General features: G+C 65.2%; 1 protein-coding gene across 1 annotated transcript in view; it reads left to right on the top strand.

Moving 5' to 3' along the window:
- PRDM16 (PR/SET domain 16) overlaps positions 1-10,552 on the top strand; it is a 199,568-nt gene that overhangs the window by 37,882 nt on the left and 151,134 nt on the right. The window contains exon 4 of the mRNA XM_025048541.1: positions 10,472-10,522. Within this exon, the coding sequence (XP_024904309.1) occupies positions 10,472-10,522 (51 nt within the window). The remainder of the gene's footprint in view (positions 1-10,471; positions 10,523-10,552) is intronic.

The raw sequence follows: 10,552 nt of genomic DNA, 5'->3' as shown, positions 1-10,552 counted from the left end.
ACCCGGAATCAAAACGCTGGCGCTTCTGGCCCCACTGGTTGGCGAGTTCACGGAGCCCCAGAGTGGAGAGTCACAGGTGCTCGCCAGGTGACCGAGCGAGAGGGATAACTGAAGAGCGAGGGTGCGGTCAGGCCGGAATCTGGCCGGGAAAGGCTTTCTGCCCCCAGGCCGCGGCCCCGAGGGGCGCCCCGACGGCTGGCGGCTGCTTTTCCAAGTTCCCCGATTTCTCCGTCGCCAGAAAGAGCTGCCTGCCGTTTATAACAGAGTTAAAATTAATTCTACTGTGAAATGGGGGCAATGATCTCTGACCTCTCCACTTTTAGGTAACCAAGGTGACCCCAGGCCCAGAACTCACGGCCCGGGGGACACGGGGTGGGGGGGTCGCATCGCAGTGTCCCCCCGGACTGTGCGCGTGTCAGAGCAGCCGTTGCAGGGAGACCCACAGCCCCTTCTGACGATTCCCTCAATAACCAACTTATCCCTGTAACCAAAAAGGGCCACGATGTAGGACAAATGGGTTCACGGAGCCAGTAATCGAGGCTGTGATTAACTTTCCCCTGGGAGACTCCGAGGTGCAAAGTGCCTGGGGGGCGGCTTGGGGTCGCCGAGCAGGGCCTCTGCGTGGGCTGTCATCTCGGGGGCTGGGCCCGTGCTCGGGGCCGTCGGTGTTTTCATAAGCACGTGGCGATCCTGGGAGGACGCGTCTCAGACGTCAGTTTGCAGGGCCACCTCCGGCGTGCGGTCAGCAGAGCTCGGTGTTGGGTGTGGGTTTAAGCCCACGAGGGGGCGCGATGGGCAGAGCCCCAAAGCCCAGGGGTGCCCCGTACGCAGCTGACACTCATGGGGACGTTCGGTGTCGCGGGGCTGGGGCAGGTCAGGCTGTGCAGGGACACCCGGGAACGACCTGGGAAGTTATCCCTGAATGCGTTAGGCTGTCCCCTGTCCCTGTCCCCTGTCCTGTCTCTGAGTGGCTGGCTGCTGGGGATGGGGACACATCCCCGTCAGCCTCTGTTTGCCTGGCAGAGCCTGGAGCCCGCAGCTCTTTGCGGCTTTTGCAGGAGCTCCCGTGGGCTGGTGGCGTCTGCGGTGCATCTATCCCAGTGATCACAGGTGTGTTGGACCCTGGGGTGACCCAGGACCTGGAACCGGGGCGCGTGTGGCGGTCACGTTGATTTTCTCTTCAGGGCCTCATCTCTAACCTCCCCCCGCCCTCTGGGGATGGGGCTCCCCTGGCTTTTCCTGGAGGCCTCCCCTCCAGCAGGGCCCCTGGGGTGGGGGCGCGGGGGGGGGCGCTCCGGGCCCCCCCAAACAGTCTGGGCAACAGGAAGGCCGGCCCCCGCCTGCTGGGACGCTGGGGGGACAAGCACGGAGGGCTGTCCTTCCGGCGTCAGGGGCAGAGAGAAGACCTTGACCCCGGAATGGCTCCAACCCGCCCTGGGCTCGCCGCGCTGTCCACCAGGCCACGAGGCCCAAGGGAGCTGGCCACAGTGCCCCAGACCTCGGCGAACGCTCTCCGGCCCCTGCCGGATGCCAGGCCAGCGAGGAGAGGTGACTGCGCCCCCCGCAGGAGCCCGAGGACGCCTTCTCGGATGGCCGTAGCCGTGCCGGCCCCCGCGGTCATAGAGAATTGCCCTGGGCACAGGGCCCGGGCCACCCTCCGCCTGGCGACTCAGCCCACTCTGCCCGTGGTCATCCTGCAGCCTCAGGCCCCTCCGGGGCCCTGTGCATGTGGCGAGAGTGGCTGACGGGATGGCCGCTCAGGGACATCCATGCAGGGATTCCATTATCCACGTTAACTCCTAATTTTTTATTTGGTCGATGCTGACCGGGGCCTTCAGCTGTCGTCCGTATCCGGGGGCCGCCATGGTACCCCAAACCCTGCATTGGGCCTCAGGCGCATGCACCCCCGTGGGGCAGGTGGGCCGCCAGCAAGGTGAGCACGTGCCTTCCACATGCAGTGGGTGGCGTGAGGTCTCGGAGGAAAAAGGGGGTGATGGGTGGAGCCACCCAGCACTGTCACCTAGAGCCACCGAGTTTGTGTGCGGGGAGGGCAGGCGCCTCTGGTGACTAAGCCCGAGCAGCCCCGTCCGCCGGGTCCCCTCCTGCAGCATCCGGGGCTGCTCTTGGCTTTTCTCCTCTCGAACCCAAACCCTCCAAAGGAGCAAAGAGATCCAGGAAGAAACGGCCCTGTGGAACTTTCTCCAGCTTCCGGGCACGTGTGTCCAGCCCTGGGAGCTACGCTGAGGCCCCGGGCACACCCTGCTTCCCTTTCTAGGGCTGAAAGTTATGGCTTGTCATGAGTCACTGACTGGAAGTGCCACGCATCACCTGCTCTCGTGATTTACGTGCGCTTCCTCTGGGACAGCGACCTTCCGGAAGCAGGAGGAGGAAGCTGTCCACCGAGGGCCAGGTGCGATACTGGACGTGCATCTCCTCGGGTCAGGGCCTGGAGGACCGTACTGAGCTCAGCCCTCAGCACACTGCCCAGCAGAGACGGGGCTGCGGACACGTGCGCTGCCCACCAGCACGGGGGGACGGCCGTCTCCTGCCGGCCCCGCCTGCTCAGCGCCCTCACCGCCTGGGCCGCCAGCATGTTCTCTCTGCGTGACACAGCCAGTGCCCCAGGAAGGAGCTCCTACTGAGGCTGGGACAAGCAGGTGGGGTCCCTGCGGCAGAGGACCCCAGCGGCCTGCCTTACTCTAGGGGTGCCTGGGGTGGGTCAGGACAGGCCGACGTCACCTCATGCAGAAAGGGCTGAGCAGTGTCTGCGGGGTGGGCCTCTGAGGTCTGGGCCGCTCAGCCTGTCCTTGGCCCGGTGGAGACTGAGAAGGCTCAGCTGGAATGGCTGACACCGCAGAGGTTGGGGTGTCTGAGCAGGGGCAAACCTGTGCTCTGCTGTCTGAGAAGGGACGGCTTGGGTGGGGCCGTCCAGAGGGAGAGAGGACACTTGCACCCCCGCCCACACCTGCAGCCCCAAGGGAAGGTGGTCAGCCCAGGGCCCGCCTGACTCCGCCTGTCCTGATGGCGTTACACACCATCGGGCAAGGTGAGGGCTAGGGCAGGCCGAGGGGGCCACCACTGAGCCCGCTTGTCTCCCGGGACACAGCCCGGGGCGCCTGGGGGACGGCCCTGGAGGACCTGGCCAGGCGAGGAGCTGGTGGGAGTGACAGGTGGGACCCCTGCCCAGAGGACCCCCAGCAGCCCTGCCTCTGAGGGGCTCACGTGACGGGCTCGAGGACCGCGGACCCGCTGTCTGCTTAGGGCGCGTGCGCCAAGGCTGGCGAGACACCGCGTGGCCAGCGAGGGAGGGGCGGGGGCCCCGGGCTGGTGGCGTTGGCTTTATTTCTCCGGGTGTCTCGTCAGCAGGATGCCGTGTGGCGGGAGCCCTGCTCTGCCGGACGCCGGGTCCTGGGGTCAGAGGCCGGCGGGTCCTCACCTGTGCCACCACCCTCCATCCCTGGCCCTGCTCCCGGGCCCTGCCCACCCCGGTCTTTGCAGGGCCTGCGGCTTTACCCCCATGTCCCTGGGGCCAGCTGCGCACGTGCCCGCAGAGCCTCCTCCTCACCTGTGGAGAGAAGGTGTGGACGGCCGTCGCAGAGGCTGGTCCCCAGCTCGGTGGCATCGGTGTCCCAGCCCCGCTCTGTCCCACTGTGTCTCGTTTGGGCGAGCTCCAGTAGGTTCCCGCAGCCTGGGGACAGGGACGATGCCCACGTACTCCGTGGAGCAGCCAGGGGGCCTGCAGCCACTTAGGGACCAGGGTTCCAGCAAGGCCGCCCTCCCCTGGCCTGCCCTGCACCCCTCCCTCTGTCCACCCTATTCCCCCTCAGAGGCACAGGGAGCCCCCCATCCGCAGGAGGTCGCCCCCCACAGAGCCCCAGGGCCTCATGCCGTCCTCCGGGCAGGCTCTCTGCCCGCCTGGGGGGACACCCCCGCATCGCGCCCCCTCCTTCCTCTGCTCCCCACTTCCCGCTTCAGGATTTCTGCTCCCAGAAGCACCCGGTGCTCACGGATCCCTCGGCGGGCAGTTCTTGGCCGGGGTCGGTGTGGCCTCCATGCTCTCCAACTTTATGTCATTGGCGGGGAGTGGGGTGCGGGGGTCGCTCCATCGCCCCAGCCCCAGCCTGGCTAAGACTGGAGTCCGTGCTGTCCTGAGAGTTTGTAACTGTCTTCACGGCACTGTCCACCCGGCAGTGTGGACCCCAGGCGCTCGATGGCAGTGTGAGATGATGGTGTGACGGTGCTGCCGGCCTGTCCTCGGGGGCCCAGGAAAGACTAGACCGTGTGACCGGACAGGACCTGTCCAGAGACTCTGGGCCCCCGGGGGGCAGCGCAGCCAGGAGACAGCCGTCCACCCGACCCTTAGTTCCTGGGGCCGGGGCCCGGGCAGCAGGCGCGGCCACACCCCAGACAGATCAGGGAAGAGGGGGGCGCGTGGGGGGCATCTGGGGAAGGCAGGCCGGCCGGGGGGCGCCCACCCGCCGGGCCCCCAGCAGAGTAGCCTGGCTTTCTTGTTGGCCGACGAGAAGGGTTGGGACGGTGGGACTGTGGTCCACTCACGCAGAGCCGTGTGGGCTCCCGGGGGGGACGGTGTGCAGACCCCCGCCTCCAGGGTCCCGGGCCAGGAGGCTTGGGAACGCCTTGGCGCGGGGAGACGGGCACGGGCGGGACGGAAACAGCCGTGGGGAGACCCCGTGCGTTCCGGGGGTGGGCTCCCTGAAGGAGCCGGGTCCCCTGCGCCACACTCGACTGTGTAAATATTTTTCTTAGGAGTGAAGAGACAGCCTCCATTCACTGGACGGGTCTCACTTGAAAGAACTGAGAAGTATCTGTTTAGGCATAAAAGCTAAAAACAGTGTCCAAGGCGCCTTTCAAAAAAAAAAAAAATCATTTCTGCAGTTCAAACACAGCCAAGCTGAATTTTTTTTTAATGCAAAAAATAAATAAATATCACCCAGCTCCCAGCTGAGGGCTCAAGAGTTTGTGTCAACACCACGGGAGCTCTCGCTCCTGGAGCAAGGGCGGCCTCGGTGACGAATGCCCTGCTCGGTTCCTGTCCCCGCTGCCAGTGGGACGCACCCAGCTCGGCCCGGCCATGGGGCGCTCCCTCGCCCTGGAGGGTCCTGGCCCGTGTTCAGGTGTGAGGCCGGCTCGGAAGGGAGGCCACGTGGCTTCTCTCCCCGGACGCACCACCCAACGGCCTCCTGCCCCGCCCCGCCCCGCCCTGCGGCAGAGGTCCGGAGTTGGGAGCTTGACCCTGAGCACACTTAGCAGCTCCCTGACCTCTGCCCTGTGGACCGGGCTCCCCGAGCCTCTGCTTCCTATCTGCGAGACGGGGCGATAACCGTGCTCGCCCTGGGCGCGGCGTTGTCAGAGTCGAGGCGAGCCACCTTCGAGGCGCCTGGGACAGGCCCCCGCCTCGTGGGGCGTAAAACCCTCTGCAGAGAGCAGGCCGCGTGGGGTCCAAAGCAGCCACCGAGGAGCCTTGGACTGGGTCCCTCTGCCCAGACTGTGTCTTCTGGAGGTCGGCAGAGAGAGGCCCAGAGACAGCATGGCAGCGGGGGGCGGGGGGGTCCCATCGAGCTCTCCAGACCCAGCCCTCCTCTCCCAACAACCCTGAGTAACCTCCGCAGGTAGCACAGAGGGGCCTCGGCACAGCCAGCTCTCAGCTGCGCCCAGACCCAGACTCATAGCCAAGGGCGGGAAGAGGCGGCTTCCGCGAAGGACAGGGAGACGCAGGGCTGAGAGAGGTCTGGGCTCCACGGCCAAGGGCAAGAGGTCGGGAACGAGAGGCTTTGGTGACCTCTGGGGCCCCGGCTGGCCCGGGGGTGGGGGCTTTATCGCTCTCTCTGATCTGAGGGGTGCGGGCGGGTGTCTGGTTTCCTCCCGTAGGTGTCTCTCTAGATGCTTTAATAACAGATTACTTTGAAGGGAGAGAAACCTTCTGGGACCCATTCATGACACCGACCAGAAAGCTTAGCCCCCCTCGGGGGACACGCCAGAGCCCCGGAGCTGTGAGCGTACGAGATGTCTGTGTGCGTCTGCTCCGGCCGACTCTTTGGAGAACAGAGAGTATTTATTTTAAGACTCGAAAAAGATGTTTTGACCAACCCCACTTACTTCAGTCCTGGCACTGATACCCGCGAGAGAAGCGAAATGCCGGAGGTCAAACCTCGCTTTTTTGGCTAAAATGCTTAATCAAAACACACCTAATCCTTGTGCCGGGCGTGGAGCTGGGGCTGAGAGCAGCTACAGCCACTGCCAGCAGCCGGCCAGCCACGCGCGTGCCGAGGGCTCAGCTCAGCGCGGCCTTGGCAGGGGCGGCGGGGGGGGCGGGGGCGAGGATCTGGAGGGGCTGCGTCCGGCAGGGCCCCCCGAGGTCCGCGGTGGGTGAAGAGCGGAGGTAATGATGTGCGTATCTGCCAAGGCAGGCTGGTAAATAGGGGAGGCAGAGAGAAGCTTCTAGAACAGAGGGTTCCGGAACCCGACTCGGACCCCCCCCGCTTTGCAGAACATGCCTCCTTCAAGTTCTTCACACCCACGTGCTCTTGCGGGAGGGGCGTGGGGGAAGTCGCGCTTAATGCCCACTTCTGTCTGCATCATGTGATCGTGTGGAGGCCTCTGCTCACCTGTGATCCTACAGCTGTGCTTTAGGCCACCGCACTGCCCAACCGCCCCCCGCCCCTCGCCCCCTGCCCCACTCCACGACCGACAGGGCCAAGGACCGTGCTTGGAGGGGCAGTGAGGAGGGCGCAGGGGCTCCTGGTCTGCTGGTCCCACCTGGTCTGCCTGGTCCCCGCTGGTCCACCTGGCCCCGCCTAGTCCGCCTGGTCCGCCTGGTCCACCTGGTCCCGCCTGGTCTGCCTGGTCCCCCCGGTCCACCTGGCCCCACCTGGTCCGCCTGGTCCCCCCGGTCCGCCTGGCCCCGCCTGGCCAAGGTGGTCCCCCCTGGCCCCGCCTGGTCCGCCTGGTCCCCCCTGGCCCTGCCTGGTCCGCCTGGTCCTGCTCTGCACTGATGCTCAAGGTTCTGTGTGGTTTCTCTTGCGTGGTGTGTCCCGTGTAGCGTCTTGACCTGTTACGGACACTGTGGTTTGAACATTTGTCTCTGCGTCACCACCTGACCACAGGCTCCTGGAGAGATGGGAGCCATCGCTGTGCCCACGCACAGACCTCGCTGACCCTTCTGTGCTGCGGAGGGGCCTGACACGTGTGACCCATGGGTCTCCTGAGATGCTCCATCCCACTTGGCTATGCTCAGCCTGTGATGGACGACAGTGGTTCTGGTCACCCTTGGCCCAAGGCCTGTGGGACGCAGTCGGGCCTAGACAGTGTTAAGGGACAGCGAAGATCTGGGAGAGAAAGACTGTGTGGCACTCGCGGCGTGCCTGTGCTCTGAGCATGGTGGCCTCGGCCCTGCGCTCCTTGGAAAGTTCGTGCTGGTCTCTGACCAAGAAGTTGGGGGTGTCCATGTGGGTGCTGCGGACACAGGTCTGGGAGCCTGTAGGAGCCAGGCTGCAGGAAAGGCCACCGCGGCGTCCCCACCGCGGGTACACAACCTGGGGCATTCTCGGAGGGCGGCTGTTGTGCCTTGTCTGCGTCCAGAGCCCACGGCTGCCTCTCTCCGGCCAGGGCCTCCGGCCCCAGGACACACCCTGGGCTGTCGCTGTCCTCACGTGGCTTGGCTCCGTCCAGCAGAACACTCACTGCTTGTGGGACACAGTCCCAGGACAGCCTCCCGACCCCTGGAGGAGAGACACCCGCCTCTGCCCCTCCTGGGCGGCCTCAAGCCCATCACCGGCCTGCAGGGAGCCCCCAGAGGAAAGACCAGAAGCCACATTTTCCTGGCCAAGGTCACATTCGTGCCGGGACTGCAAACTTCAGAACCTGCTTGGTGATCACAGCTGCCACCTCCAGAGGAACGAGGTCATGGGGAGCAGGGAGAAAAGGTCAAAGCACCAGACATCCACGAGAAGAGACAGTTGCGGAGGGGGGCCGGGGGCCGGGGGAGGCTCCCAGCCACCGCCCAGGGTGGGTGTGCCGCAACAGATTAGGCTAACTTAACTCTTTAGTCTCCCTACAACACAGCGGAACACCTAATAGACAGTATTGTAATCACTGTACCTGCCCGCATCTGCACGTCGGGAGCGAGAGCCGGCTCGTGGCCTGGACTGTCCCAGCGGGCCCCCCTCCCGCCTGGAGGAGGAGGGGGCTCCAGGACCGGCACGGGATGAGCCGAGCAGGTGCTGGCCCGGGGCGTTTCGTTCCTGGTGGCCTGGGCTGAGGGGCTGGAGCCAGACCAGGAGGGACCCCACCGAGAACGCCCTAAGCTCCGCCCCCAGCACTCGGCCTGGGCGCTGTGGGCGGTCACACCACGGGGCGCTCTCTCCTCGTCCAGAGGCGGCTTCTCTGGGTGCCTGAAGTCAACGCGTGGCCCTGCGTGGGAATGTGCCCGGGCTGGCCTGACTGCTGCTGGAGGAAGTCACACGAGCCCACGATGCGTTCGGCAGGCCCTGCGGGGCTTCGCGAGGCACCCGCGTGTCTGTGTCTGTGTCTGTGCACGAGGCTTCCTCCAGCCCCTTCCCTGGGAAGCGTCCCCAGCAGCACGGGGCGGCTGGACACGGCGTCCACCTCGGTGGTGTGTGGGGCGGGGCCTCCGTCGACCAAACTTGACAGGGTGCGGGGAGGGTGAGGCGCAAGTGCCACCAAGGCCCGAGCTGGGCTCAGAGCCGCGTCCGCGCCGCAGTCACAGGGGACAGGGCCAGGGGACCCTCAGGATGGGGGGTTTCGGTGGGCGCCCCTCACGGGGCTGCGTCCTGGGCCCTGGGGGCTGAGCGCCTTGGCGAAGGTAGAGCTCTGGATTCGAGCCACCGCGCCCCTCCCCCACCCCACCCCTAAGGACAACAGAACTCCGCCCAGGCCGAGGGACCCTGTGACCCAAGCGAGGAGCCTTCCCGGTTCTGGGCGACACTGACCAAAGCCTCTGTCCCTGCCGGCTGGCCGAGTCTGGCTGCAGCCTGGACGGCCTGTAGCAGGACGGAGGTCCAGCCCTCTCCTGGAGGCCCGAGGTGGTCCTGCATCGCCCTCTCTGGCCTCGGACCTTGGCGAGCTCGGCCCTTTTTCCTGGCGCTGCAGGCTTGTCTGAGGTCCTTCCGGCCGCCTATCTCTGCCCGACGTGGCCTCGCCAGCCTTCTCGACTCTGACTCGGGAGTGAAAAGCGGACAGACGAGAGGGCAGAGCGACAGGCCTGCCCCCTGGCCGAACGCAGCCCCCAGCCCCTGAGGCTGGTCTCCCATGGGGCCTGCCCAGCCCAGGCCCCGTGGGGACAGGGAGCCGTGGGGACAGGGAGCCAGGCGGCCCGGTCTCTGCCGATGCTGCCGGGGGCCTTCCCAGCGCCTCTGCCACGCTGTTCACCTTTTCAAATTCTCTTTTTTCACTCATCGTCGCTTTCCAAACCACAATTTCAGAATCTATTAAAGGAAACATAAAATCCCCAATTGGTTAGAATTCTCAACATTTAAAAATACGACCATTGTTGTTACAGCTGAGCCCGGGCAAATTCGCCAGCGTCTTGGAACTCTGCGGTCCAGGCCTCTCGCCGGCCCGCGTGGGCACCGGCAGGCAACTCCACTCCGCGCTTGGAACTCGAAAAGGCAATGGTGTCACTTTAAGGGGAGGAGAAATGAAACCCCTGGATCTGACACCGTTTCTCGTTTTATTTTTCAAATGTTAGTTTCGATCTCGGTTTCCATTCTTATGGAAATGACGTTCTAATTTCTACACGCGTTTACACGCACGGCACTTTCGAACCAGAAGGGAAAACCCCGTGTCCACCGCGAATTTGTCAGTTTGCGTCGCTTAGAAAGCGCTCGGGGACCGGCCTCTGCAATGCCGCCCCTCCCGGGGGGGCCCCGGTGGTTTTTAAGAGGGGACGCCCGCCAGGCAAAACGCTACAGCTCTCCGGGCCCGAGCCAACAAAAGCTCCGCGTCCACCCTGGGAGAAAAATCCGGAATGGCTGGCATGTCGGCTGGTCGCTGTCCCAAGCCTGTGTCCCTGCGGCCAAACGGTGCCTCCCCCCGGCACCCTCCAGGCCGCACAGCCCGCGGGCAAGGCCACCTCCGAATGCGGGCAACTCGACTTGCTTGCTGGTAGAACGAGGAGAGAGCCGGTCACACGCCTGGAGCCGGACAGCGTCTAGTCATGTGTGCGGGTCCCCACCCCATTGCTAAGGGGCTGGGGTGAGCGACACGGGGCGGGGGGGCACTTTTCAGGAGGGCGACATCGGGGAGCTCCTTGGTGGTGGGGGCAGTGGAGCAAAGGGCCCCAGTCCTCGACGGGGCACTTTCAGATTATGGGGGAGCCCCAGGGTGGCACCCTCACAGTGTCAGAGGACTCTGCCCCACAACTGGCAGCCGGCCGTGGCCTGACGATGCCTTTTGCCAGGAACTAACGCCCCCTTTCGACATTGCTTTGCAGCAAATGCTGACCGATGCTGAAGCACCGTCACAGGAGGGCTGCGTCCCAAAGGTAGGAGAGCCACTCGGCGCCTTCCCGCGC

The sequence above is a fragment of the Pteropus alecto genome, unplaced genomic scaffold (genome assembly GCF_000325575.1).
Source record: "Pteropus alecto unplaced genomic scaffold, ASM32557v1 scaffold125, whole genome shotgun sequence".
NCBI lineage: Eukaryota > Metazoa > Chordata > Mammalia > Chiroptera > Pteropodidae > Pteropus > Pteropus alecto.
This window is presented reverse-complemented; position numbering and strand designations above follow the sequence as displayed.